The sequence below is a fragment of the Chiloscyllium punctatum genome, chromosome 6 (genome assembly GCF_047496795.1).
Source record: "Chiloscyllium punctatum isolate Juve2018m chromosome 6, sChiPun1.3, whole genome shotgun sequence".
NCBI lineage: Eukaryota > Metazoa > Chordata > Chondrichthyes > Orectolobiformes > Hemiscylliidae > Chiloscyllium > Chiloscyllium punctatum.
In genome coordinates this window covers 45695933-45709867 of record NC_092744.1, presented here as the reverse complement: position 1 = coordinate 45709867, position 13935 = coordinate 45695933, and the positions used below count along the sequence as shown (strand labels likewise).

At 37.4% G+C, this 13935-nt stretch overlaps 1 protein-coding gene across 4 annotated transcripts in view; it reads left to right on the top strand.

Annotated features, from left to right (window-relative positions):
• LOC140478924 (ephrin type-B receptor 3-like) overlaps positions 1-13935 on the top strand; it is a 91517-nt gene that overhangs the window by 51358 nt on the left and 26224 nt on the right. For all 4 annotated transcript variants that reach the window (XM_072572558.1, XM_072572559.1, XM_072572557.1 and 1 more), the window contains exon 4: positions 12461-12616. In XM_072572558.1, the coding sequence (XP_072428659.1) occupies positions 12461-12616 (156 nt within the window). The remainder of the gene's footprint in view (positions 1-12460; positions 12617-13935) is intronic.

The window sequence follows — 13935 nt, the reverse complement described above, 5'->3', positions numbered from 1 at the left end:
AAATGATCAGAGTTGCCTATTAATCTGAATGTTAGTCCATTTCTAACACTTGGCTGCTCCCAGCTATTGGAAAACCTGGTTTATGAGGTGTAGAATAACCAGACCTTCCCTGAAATAAGCTATAACCTCTTTGGCATCTGAGTAAGTGCACCGATTGACAATTACATTTCCTTAATTGCCCATTCTCCAGTGGTCCCCTTGCTTTCATCTGGATGCTGCACTGTCTTCTCTCATTATACTTATCGGCTTCCACTATGAAGGGAAATCCCAGCCAAACCTGGAAAATTGCAAATTCCAGAAAAGAGCTGTCCCAGATCTCCCGTCCATAAACAGCAACCATCCCTATCACTGATTGTTTGGGGGGAAGCAATCATTAGTTGCCTTGTAAGGGGTTGTAGATGTCATACTCTTACAAAACAGAACTCAACATTCCTAAAACACCAACATTCCAGCAACAGCTGACTCCCTGACATTAGATGATGGATTCTGTTGACTTCCTTCTGGAGTTGTGGGACGTGTCCACTGATACCCAGAATAATTTCTGGTCCTTACAAGTTGTACCAAATCTTCTACTTTGCAGTTACTACTATTAATGTGTTCTAGAAATATTGTTTTGCATCTAATTACTTAGGATCATATAATAAATGTCTCATTTTTAACTGGATTCTCACTATAGCCTTAATTAGTGCACTGCCACTTACAGTTAACTGCTTTTCTCAATATAGTAAAAACAGTGCAATTAGCAAGAGATTGTAATGCCTGGAACTTCGGCATTGCAGAATGCAGGGCCACTCATCTATTTGTAACTAAGGTTAAGTATGTTCAAAGCCAGTGGCTCACTTATTGAAAAATACAAGAATTTTAATGAAATCTTTGGTCAAAGAGCACTTACAGAACAGGTCAGACAAAAATTGCTAAAGCAATTGGATAAAGTATCCCTTCATTCTGTATCCCTTCAAACTGGTATAAAAAGGGCAGAAGTGTACTGTGTTCCTTTTCAAATAAAGTCTAATTCAAACTGGGATTCAATCCAAGAAAGAACCAAGGGCTAAACAGAATATGGAAAGTTACTCTGATCCCTTCCCATTTCTTTTCTCTCATTTTATTCTGAGTGCACTTTATTAATCCCACAGGCCTTGGAGTTATAAAGTTCAACCCCACCTATGCCAGGCCTTAAATTAAACTAGCCATTATTAGGTTTGGAGTTCCTGCTTCTCAGAAATCAGCTACAGATACAACTGGAAATAATTTTAGTTCGCCGAATGGAAAACTGATGGACCTCCCATCCTGCCCATTTCCCCACCATTGAAATCAAGGAAAAGCAAAATTGAGCAGGCAATAAAACCGGGGACCAATCCATTTCAGTCAGTCTTCAGCAAGATGTATTAGTTTTAAGTTGTTTCAAGCATATTTATGCATGTTTTTTCTTCAATAGCATAATTCTAAGTAAGCATTTCATTGCTTTTATATTTCATAGCTAGAACAAACAGAATATCGAAGCAAAGAATGTTGGAAATACTTTGAAGATCAGACATTGTCTATGGAATGGGAGAGATAGAATTAATGGATTGAACTTTCTCACAGGCAACAGGACTCCAGTGACAGGACTATAAGTTTGTGCTGAGCCTCAGATGGCCTCAGTGCATCTGCAGGGACAAATTTATGTGAAGTGAACTGCAACTTTAGTATTGACAGTGGTATCAATGAGTGGGAGACCCAATGAAAGAGGTCACAGCACAGAATGGCTTTCAGCCCAATGGAGAGAGGTGGACACTGTTGAGGGGTTTAGATGAAGCTGAGCGAAGGTGATCTAAGGATTGTAGTAGAGAACTGTCCTATGGGACCATGATGTTAGTAAGGTGAATGAAAAGGAATGCAGAAATCTGATAAACTTGAGGACCTTTTCATGGAAGACCATGGGTCCAGATTTACAAACCAATTAATTGAATGATGACTTAAAAGTTGTAAAAGATCAGACTAACAAAAGAAAGTCAAACATTTGTAGTTTGCTTGCGATGCTGCATATTTTGTTTTGATTATTTGGAATTTGGTGAATAGTTAAATTTAAAACGGGGGATCAAGCAGTTTTACTCATGAAACAATTACTAAAGGAATTACTAATTTAAATTTCTCGTGGTACATTTGGCAATAAAAGATTAGTGAATACAGTCAGTGTAAGCATAAATTGGGGAACAGACCCTGTTGGAGCAAAAAGTCATTTACATAATGGAACATTACCAGTTTGAAAATGAACCCTTATAAACTTGTGGTTTAATTCAAAGGTTTGACAACACATTACTGGTTTTAGAGTTTTACTTAAGGTTTGCTGATGAATTAATTTCCTGCTGATTTAAAAGAGCTGATACTGTGTGCAGACCCTCTGTTTTTCGTTAATGCAACATATAGATGGAGGCCACAAATTCAGTCTAACAAGATGCGCTGCCCGAGGCATTTTCTCCTCAACATGGTACACATATATTCATTAAACCATTTTATTACCTTTATTGTATTAAAATAACCAAGGGAATGGTTGAGATATTTTAATTACAGTACAGTATTCAAAGGTTGTGCTTATGGGCATGTTTTAAAGACATCTGCTATTCGTTAAAGCATCTATGTGTCCTTATTAAACCGCAGAACAGAACAGGTTAGTTTCAGGAACATCTATTTGTTTCTCAAAAGATTAATTGTCCTATTGCAAAAATAATAATCAAAACTTACTTAGACAGTGAGACCCAAACAGTATTTCAATATTTCCAGGCTTTGGAAATGCTGGTTTCATTATTTTAAATATAGAATACTTCTGCTGTGTTCTTTCAATTGTTCAGATTTGGAAGAATGTATTGCAAAAGGGCTTTGAACAATCATCCATGAACCACATTACACACAGTGGCAATGGTAGGCCTGAAGGTGATTATGTAAAAGAACGTGTATAACACTTAAGAGAAACAATAGTGGTAACAGGCAAGCAGAGTTACATAAAGTTATTCTGCAGCCTGAGAAAACTTTCAACAGCAATGATAGTAAAATCACAAATATAGCTACACAGGTAAAATGGCTTTTTAAAACTCTTTTTCCCATTATTTCCTCCTCTCCTTCCCTGCAGAGCACAATGGGTGTTATCGCATAGGCTATGTTTCATGCAAACAGTCCAGACAATGAGAACCACCACGTTGCTCACCGTGGGAGGCATGACACCTAATATTAATCTGTTTTTTATTTAGCAGCCAAAGCTTTACACCTTGCTTGAGGAGACATTGGGTAGCTGTCAGGACTAGAAACTCTTGCTGAACCAGGCAAAACAGAGAACAAGTATAGCACAATTGCTATTTCTATTACTTTTAATTACTTAAGTTCGGACCTAAAATGTTATGCAAGAAATAGCACGTAGTTTAGTGACACAATGGGCTGTACTTTTAGCCATCAGTCCATCATAGGAGTATATGCAGCAGAGTCTGTGAAGGCATAGGCCATTGCATCATTTATTGATGTTGTACTGAAGGAGGTCATTCAGCTCACCTTGCCTCTGGCAGCAGTCTGGTAAATCGATCTCATAGGTGCCATGCCCCTATTTTTTTCTCCATAATTCTGTTCAAATATTTATCCAGTTCTCATTTGAATGTCATTGAATCTATGACTACCAACTCACCAAACAGTGCAGATATTGGGTCCTAAAGTCCTTAACTTAGCCAAAGTATCTCAGCATAAAGAATTACTCTTAAAATGTAAACATTATTTGAGCCTTCTGAGATAAAGCACAAAAATTGCCCGCCAGTATTTTTATTTCTCTTCCGCATCAATCTAAAAATACTTTAGTGGAGGTCGCATAACCCTCTGGACAGTCCACAATCTCCCTTGTCTGTCATTCATTGTTTAGATTGTATTACTTGCATAGCTTCTCGAGCCATTCACAAAGAATGTGCATGGTAGCTATCTAACAAAGAGGTTTTTTTTGTTCACATTGGCAATTTATCTGTGGCTATTTGTTGAACATATTTGAAGTACTTTATTGTACTTGCCACAATTCTCTGAACAGAAGTTGTTTTGACTTTGGTTTGTTCTCATTTGTCATTGCCACCGTCTGCTTAAATCTTCCACAAGCAGAATAATTTACCCCAGGTGCTTCAATTTATCTTCTGCTTTTAAAGGTGGATATTCTGATTCAAACGACCTCGGGATGGGAATGTGATGAGACATTCACCAAATACCATCCAATACATTGTGAATTTCTGTTTCTGGCTGGACACCTGTGTTAGGGTCCTTATTTATTAATTAAGTGTGAACTCCTACTTATACAGCAATTTGCCTTAGATTTAAAATTTAAAGAAAATGGCTTTTAATATTTGAAAATATTTCTGAATATTTGATTTCTAAAAAAGATGCAAAATCTGAATTCTTAAGTAAAACAGAAATCGTGAGTAAAATAAAGAAAGATGCATTTAAATAAAAACTTTCTCAACCTCAGTACAATCCGAAGTACATTTAAGTATAGTCACTGACACAGTTCAAATGTTTTGTGGATAACCAGCTCCCATAAATAGCACTGTGTTATAAAATGACTAGATCATCTATTTTAATAACTTTACATGAGGGGTTAATTTTGGCTAGGATGCCAGCGATAAATTTCCATTGCTTCAAAATGCTATTGGATGTTTGACTACGGTTAAACGGACGGTAACTCGGTTTAAAATTACTGCTGCAAAGCAACACCTTTGACATATGCAACATACTCTCTCAGCACAGGCAATCTGGATATTGGTGCTCTAGAGCATAACCTAAACTAAAACCTTGTGGCTTAGGTGGCTAAAGTGCTATCAATTGGATGATGAGTCAAATGTGGATCTAGAAAAGGTTTACATTAAGAGCAGTTCATTCTGATATACAAACAAAGAGTTCTCCTGGGTTTCCGAAAGTGACTGAATCACACAGTTCTACTTCGATAGCCAGATCCATAATTCTGTAATAGAGACTGCTGGACATACCATTTAGCAAATTCAGAAAAAACTAGCAGCATGAAAATCTCAACCTCTGCTCTGAGTCTGTGCTCACCCATCCTTAAAATGCAACTTCTGCTTGAAGGATAATTAACAAGTTTTTACCAGCAACTGATATTGAAAACTATAGTCACTTTCAGAATGTGTTTTGGACAATGTATCAAGAACAACATAAGAATATGCTGTTGACTGTTCTTGGCATCATGGGGTGACATCAACCCAATCAGAGCAAGTGTACTATTCTAGGTACTTCATAGTTGGATTTTCCTAATTAGCCTGCCTATGACAGTAAAAACATTGGGTAAATTCATCAGTCAAACCATGAATATGCTGCTTCCTATTTGTTTCATGGCTGTGCAAGTTCTACTTGTGATTTACATGTACATCATCTCTTTGAAACCTCAATTGCTCCCTTTAGTAAGCATTCAATTTCTCTTAACCTTCTATGTTAAGAAGTTTATCCAAATTCTCTCCCCGTTCTCACTGGCAGCTTTACTAAGTATCCTCTACCACTGACTGAAAACCAAGGCAAGTAAACTGTCACTATTCAAAATCCTCCATGATTTTAACCAGTTCTATTGTATCTTCTCTCATTCTTCTTTGGGTCAGTGAAAATAGTCCTAGTGTTTCAAGTCTATATCTCAGTTTCTGACCCTTTGGGGAGATTTTACGTGTGCTTTTTGCAAGGAAATGTTTAATAATTATACGTGCTGCACAAAGGTAATTTGGTTTTCCCATTAACAGGTTAAAATAAAAAGTTTTCACCATCCATGCAACATGCAATTCCTAAAGCTTCACAAGATCTAATTAATGTTTGGAAAATAGCCCAAACATGTTCTCTCTGAAAGTTATCCTTTGGCTTGTTTTAAACCATTCTGTGAAAATAACATTTCCTACAACAGGAATAGTTACAGTTCCTTTGAAACACTCCCTGGAGATCTCAGCTCAATTTTTTTATATTGATTTTATTTAATTCAAAGTTTTATGAAATATATTTGTAATTAATCTTCACCCAGATTTCAGAATGCGATCAAGTTGTTTCAGAGCACTCCATTTTCTGAATGTGGGCTTTTTTTTAAACCATGGAAATCATGACTTAGAAATAATGTTTGCCATTTGGATATCGGTAGCTCATGAGGTAGGATAATAAGATTTTTTTGCCACATCTGTAAAGATGCTCGTTAAACACTCGAACATTAAATTCCTTCACTGTTTTGGAGTGTTCTGGAAACAGTTTGCTGTAAGAGATTTGTGTTGACATTGGTCAGATTAGAAAGCAATGAGCTTCCTCCCAGACTGTACTTGCAAGAGGCTCTTTGTAGATAAATGCTATTTGCGGGGCTGTGATAATAGTTGGAGTAAGTCTCATAACACAGTACAGCACTCATTAAACTTTCAATGTCTAACCAAAACATTAAAGATCACTGCATATTATTGCCAAATTCGGGAAGTTCAATCAGAATTGGCTGGATAGCTGACTCTAGCTGAACTGTAATGCATTGAGATTGTGTGCTTCAAAATACACTGTTAGATCATTTGTACGATTTGCAACATAGCTTTAATTTTGTCTCAGCAGGTAAACTAATGGCCAAATGTTCTCAAATTTAAGTTATCCACTCAAATGTAAGTAGTCATTCAAAGGAGCAGTTACTTTCTCAGCCTTCGTAAATCTTCAAATGATATTAATATTTCAATCAGGCTTTGATTGGGCTGGGGAAGAACTGAAGTGAAGAACCAAGTAGAAATGAAGCAATAGCAAACCTTGTGGAGGGAGAGGGAATTACTCTCCATTCTGTCCAATTTCTGGCTAGAAAACAATTGTATCACCAAGTTTCCAATGCAGTACTCCCACACTCGACATTTCTGAAGTGCTCCAGTGGAAGCTTTTGAGTGCTCAGGCATTTGTCTAAATAAGGCAAAAACCAAAAAAACTGTGGATGCTGTAAATTTGAAACAAAAACAGAAGTTGTCAGAAAAGCTCAGCAGGGCTGGCAGCATCTGTAAAGAGAACTCAGAGTTAATGTTTTAGGTCCAGTGACCATTCCTCAGAACTGAGTTCTGGAGCCAGTTCTGAGAAAGGGTCACTGGACTTGAAACGTTAACTCTGATTTCTCTTCACAAATGCTGCCAGACCTGCTGAGCATTTCCAGCAATTTCTGTTTTTGTGTCTGAGTAAGATTCTGGGCCCTGTGAAAATGCTAATCAGGGACCTAATGCAAATTTTAGGACTGTGTTTCCCTCTAGGGTGGAAATTGGATATGCCCCAGTAAATGTTGCTCGCTCTATTGTGGCGTCACCAGTTTAATTTATTGGGATTTCTTCAGGCTGCAAAAGAGTATGCTAGGTTTTTGTCTCCCTATCATTAATGTGGAACCTGGAGAAACATGACATCTTGAATTTGCAAGAGAGCAGCATTGTATGGAAACTGCCAGATGCCCAAACAGAAAGTAACATCAAAGTGTGCTATTGGTTTCTGCTTTGCTGATGAGTCCTAAACCTACATTCCAGCAAGTTTCAGACACTTAAATTTGGGTCTATGCTGCACATTTCAGATCAGTATCTTGACTTGTTCCTTTATGTGAGTGACACAGAATTAAAGTTTTTGATTGATGACTAACAAAGTGACTGTCATTCTATTTCATGAGTGTGAGTAGAGACATGGCCCTCGAGGCTACCCTTCCTACCACCAACAGGCAACAATGTAAACCACTTGTCAGGAACTTTTGGGAAAGATCCAGTTTGTGTGAAGCATAAGAACTATCCACTGCAACTAGTAGTATTCATCCTGAGAATCATTCTGTGCCATATTAAGAGTTGCCTCCATTCCACAGGGAATGTAGTGAAGATGTTGTTTCATGAAAGTCAGACCTTTGCAAGTTGTTTTGTGGAATAGGTTACAGACTAGGGTCATAGAGTCTGGGAACAGGCCCTTTGGCCTAATTTGTCCATGCCATACAGTTTTTACAATTAAACCGGTTCTATGTGCCTGTGTTTGGTCCATATCTGTTCATACCTATCCCATCCACGTACCTGTCCAACTGTTTCTGAAATGATGAAATTGTGCTTGCCTCCACCACTACCTATGGTAGCCCGTTCCAGACACTCACCACTCTGTGTAAAGAAATTGCCCCCGGACACTTTTGTATCTCTCCCTTCTCACAGCAAACCTACGCCCTCTATTTTTAGACTCCCTATCATGGAGAAAAGCAACTGCCTATCTACCTTATCTATACCTTTCATGATTTTATACATGTCTATAAGGTCACCTCTCAAGTCTCCTAAAGGGAAAAAAGTCCCAGCCTTTTCAGCCTCTCCTTATAACTCAAGCGTTCCAGTCCAGACAGCATCCTAGTAAATCTTTTCTGCACTCTTTCTAGTTTAATAATACCCTTCCTATTGGTAGGGTGACAGAACTGCACACAGTACTCCAAATGTAGCCCTACCAATGACTTGTACAACTGCAATAAGACATCCCAACTCATATATTCAGTGCTCTGACTATTGAAAACTAGCAAGTCAAAAGCCTTCTTCACTACTTTGTCAACCTATGATTCCACTCTGAAGGAGCTATGAACCTGTACTCCTAGTTCTCTTTGTTCTACAACATTACCCAGGGCCCTACCATTGATTATATAGGTCCTACCCTGGTTTGACCTACCAAATTAAACTCCATCTGTCATTCCTGAACCCAGTTAATCAAGAGCTTGCTGTAATCCCAAATAGCCCTTTTCACTGTCCACTATACAACTAATCTTGGTGTCATCTGCAAACGTACTAACCATACTTCTTAAATTCTCATCCAAATTATTTATTCAAATGACAAACAACAGTGGACTCAGCACTGCTCCCTGTGGCACACTGCTGATAATAGGCCTCCAGTTTGAACAATAACCCTCTTCTCCCTTCAAGTCAATTTTGTATCCAATTGGCTAGCTCTCATTGAATCCTTTAAGATTTAATTTTACTCAACAACCCACCATGCGGTACCTTGTCAAAAACTAAATGATTAACTTGGAAGGAAATAATTACAAAAAAAGGCAACACATATCTTATGAGGTGAGTTATCCCAGTGCAGTAGTATCCACACGTCAGCCTCCAAGGGATGACACAATTGTTTAGTCGACACTCCCACCACTAAGAAGTGAAGACAGTGGGTGTTGTGTCTTTTGACAACAGTGCAAATTAGTTTCTTGACCAGTAAATGCAATTGTTGAACTTGGCTTCCTCATATAAACAACACATATAAACAACACTGAGGAAATGACTATCTTCTATATATTGTTTGGCATTAGATGCATTTCAGCTGCAAAAAAAACTTTTAATTTTTAAAATCAAAACACTTTGCAGCATCAAAGCCTAAACACAGGGAGAAAGTAGCAGAGATTTTTTTATTTTTCATTTATTTTTGTTATAGTAATCCAGCTTCAGTAGACCAGAGCAAAAGACTAGTTGTGTGCTCATTTTATAAGGTGAGTTGCATGCTAAGGGCATATTCGGCCAGCAACCTCTTTAAAACCATCATGAAATGGAGAAAAAGGTCTGTATAAGTAATGATCACAGCCTGTAATGTAACATGTTTTTGGCAGTAGTTCCCAGATTTCTACACCACAAATTGTAGCTGCTTTGCTCTGGGCACTAGGGCACAATTTTACAGTTTCCTCTCTGTATCAGATTGACTCAACATTGAGAATGGAGCCTTGAAAAGTTGGCTCTCACCTCCAAAGGCTTTCAGGTTAGGTGGAAAATATTTAAGATTTTGAATTACATTTTGAGATAAAGTGAAATTTTCTTACAGTCATTTCTAATTACTCTGGAACCTCTTATGTCTGTGAGAATTTTTATTGGTGTCTAAGTCGTTGAGGAACACAATGGAATTTAGAACTGAGGGGGAGAACATTGGTAGTTGGTTAAGGTCAGGGGAGGAGTAGCAGTCAGAGGGGGAGGACCAACTGGAGTCAGGTCAGGAACCAGACTTTTAACTGCCTTCCTGCACAATTTCACTGACATTAGCTTTGCAAGGTTAATAAAACTGTTTCTGATGCAAAAATGTCATTGGGCCTCTTGGGTCTATTAATTTATCTTCTGTCCTGGGACTAAACCTTAATTTTTGTAAAATATTATGACATTAAGTAATCTTGTCAGGATACATTGCCAGTCAGAAAGCATTGCCTATTTAAGTGTGTGTTAGAATATTGAGGCAATGCTCCTGTGATTTTCCAATTTGTGCAGCAGCTGGTACTTGCTGTCAAGGCATCCTTAAAAAATTGTTCTACATTGTTTATTTCAACTTCATTGGCAGTGATTGCATTATGTGCAGCAAGTTTTTAACCACCTTCCAATTTCTATTATTCACATGATGGGAGTTATGCTGTTATATTAGCCGGTTGTAAATGATCACGATAATAGCATGAATAACATCGTTTTTTTCAAAGTTCAGTTTTATTTTAGTGGAAAGCACAAGTGTCAAAATTGTAAAATCGGAGTACTTATTCACCAATTTTGTTGTCAATATTCAGTGATAAAGCAATATCACAGCAAAGAAAGATTATAATCAGCCAGAATTTGTTGTCAAAATAACTTGGGCTACTAATGGTACTTGCAGTTGTTTAAATGTGAATGATACAGCAAATTTAAGCATGATTCAAATGTATGGTTAAATGTAAATTTCTGTAAGTACTGTTCAAGTAACACCACTCTACTGCCAGCTGCAGAAAACAGTATTTTGCTGACTGCCTTACCCTTGACATGCAGTGAATATTGTAAAGCTACTGAAATTGTACCATAGACACAAACTAAAAACACCATAGATATTTAGGGCTAGTAATTGGTGGGTAAGTACCCTTTAACTGGCATGATAAATGTTGTTTATTGCCAATCAATCTTCCTGACACAAAGAACTAACAATTATAGGTGTGGAGACTCATTCTTTGAATTTTTTGAATATTTTCAACTTTGTTATAGTTTTTTGTTTTACTTCTTCTTTCTGTCTCTTTTTTTTCACCCTTATCCCAACATTTCTTTCTCCTTAAATGTCACTTTCTGTTCCTGATTTGATGCAATATTCATTCCCATTAATCCCCCTCCTCTGTGCTTATTTCCCAACTCTTAAGCCTCATTGGTTGAGGACATACCCTGCTGGTTGCCCTGCTCACTCTGGTTCTGAGTGTCCTGTTTTTCTTTTGCAGAGATGTCACCAATCTGCACTTTAATAAAAATTGTTTTATGCTGAACTGTGTGGAGAAAGTTATAGGAATTACAGACACCATTAGGTTTCGTGCTACAGGAAAATCTGGTTCATTAAAATATGGCAGGTGACCATCGTGTAATAATACTAGAAATCCATAAAATAACGATATTGGTAATTGCTATTGTAAGATAGCCCCATGACCTATTCAGAATTGGAATGTCTCTCTATTTTTGATGTTGAATTCAAAGAATCAAAGTATTCTGTCCTTAGAATTGGTGTTTCGATAAGCTAGATAGTTAGAGTTTTCCTCCTGGGATGTAAATGTTAAATACAAGGAGCATAGGTTTAAGGTTATGTGGGAAAATTTAAAGGAGATGTGCGAGGAAAGTTTTTACACAGAGGGTGGTAGTGCCTGGAATATGCTGCCAGAGGAGGTGGTAGAAGCAGATACAGTGGCAGTGTTGAAGAAGCATTCAGAAAGACACGTGAACAGGCAGATAATAGAGGGTAAAGGGCCATTTGCAGGCAGATGCAATTAATTTAGAATGGCGTCATAGTCAGCACAGACATGGTGGCCTGAAGGGCCTGCACCTGTGCTGTACAATTCTATGTTCTACTTGCTTCAAAATATAGGAGAATAGCCAAAATGTAGGGGCTAGGATAGTTCAGTGGGTAACTTTCCTGTATTTGGATTCAAGCCCCATCCAGGACTGGTTGGTTAAGATTTAATCCACCTAGGGTCAGGATATATTGGTACCTGTCTCCAGCACAGATAAATGAGGGGTAGTGGTTGGAAAGGCAAACAATACCACATACCCAATCCAAAAAAATGTAGCTGATATGCTCCCCCAGCATTGTAATGCCCCATGTAACATGGGAAACAGAAAGCAGCCAACTTAAATGCATTTGTGATATCTAGCAGCAGAACAGCAGTTCACTGTAGGAACATTATTGTAATATACTCATATTACAATTAAAGAATATTAGTAAGTTGTCAACTTGAACCGTCTGAGTTTGTTTTGTGTCTGGGTATGGCTGGAATCATATATCTGCAATTTCTGCTTTTGAATTACAGACCCTTTTAGGATTATCTCTAGTGGGATCATTTCCTTCCCAAGGATAATGTACTGATGTTCTTTGCAAATGTGGCTTTGTACCTGCAAGGAAAGCTTTTTGAAGCATTTATTCTTTGTTCTAAAGACTAGCGAGCATTAAACATCTAAATGTGTTTGCCGGTAAAGCACTATGTTCCTAATTACTGTTTGTTCTTGGCTTTCAGCTTGTAGCCCAGGAACTTTCAAATCCAAACAAGGGCATGAACCCTGCGCACTTTGCCCATCTAACAGCAGGGTCAACTCTGAAGCAGCCACTATCTGTCAGTGCAAGAATGGATTCTATCGAGCAGACAGTGACCAGCCCGAGATGGGATGCACAAGTTAGTTATTGATTTTTTTTTATGTCAACCAGAAGTCTAACACTAATTATTAAGTCATACAATTCATATTAAGCTCTTTTGATTTGTGACAAACATTGATTGTCACAGAATTGGTGACAATACTGGTACGCTGTTCTGATACCATATACATATATGTGTCGTAATCTCTTAGGTGATCATAGACCAGTTTTGTCTCTACATTTCTGCTGTTAGAACACCAGATATCATCTTTAAAACACAACCTTAGCCATATAGCAAATTACCAAACGTTTTGCTAAATATTATGATGCTTTGAAATAACTTACTTTATATTATATTCTCATGCTTAACCTGTACTTCAGTGAAGCTTCTTTATTTTGCAACACTGCAGTAATGAATGAATTCTTTTTTCATGTCTTAAATTAAAAATAATGAAGCAAGCATCAAACTATGATAAAGATCCAGATACATCCTAACTATGTTCATTGTCCACAAATGTTGAAGGTCCAAAACACTCAAGGCATAATGAGCAGAAACTGCCTTACTCTGCCATTAATTCACATTAATTGAGCATGGGATTTTAATTGTATTTAAAGTTAAAGATGTAATTAGTAACACAGCCAAATGAATATGACCAGTATAGTAGTTGGCAAATTCAGACACATTTGAAAAAATGACATTGCATCCAACCAAGCTCCAAATATTTTAAACACTAATCAAGTCCAGTCTTCTCAGCATTGGTACAATAATTGCAGAACCTAAGCTGCCTAAGCCATGATATAATCTTACTCACATAGATTATTTTACAGGCCTAAATAACAGTTTATGTTGAGAAGGACTTTAAAGCAGACAATGACTGACAAGAACAAAGACAGCAGTTTTTAAACCACTTCCAAGGCTTTTATAATCTTCTTTCTGTTTTCCCTGTGATCCCAAAGCCATTAGTTTCTTCTTTTTATGGCACTAGGGGGAACATGTCTGAGACAGATATATTTTTATAGTGCCATTGGGTTATTTGCAGTTTAATTATCTCAAATAGTAAATGCACCTCTGACACATTAATGACCATGCTGCTAGTCTGTAAATCTTAAGCAACCATGTCTGTGTGTAGTTACTGCACATTAATTTTAAACCTGAGCACTATTCCGAGTAGTAGCATGCGTATTTTGCCCATGTTGGCAGCCTTAGTGCACATATGAAATATTTTGTCTCATAACTGAGATGGTTTACACTATTTAAGCAGTGTGTGGTGTTTAAGCTTAAACATATTTGACCTTTGTTGAAACATGCTAATATACTCTTATGAAATTCCTTTCACATTATGTACTTATTTTGTCAAA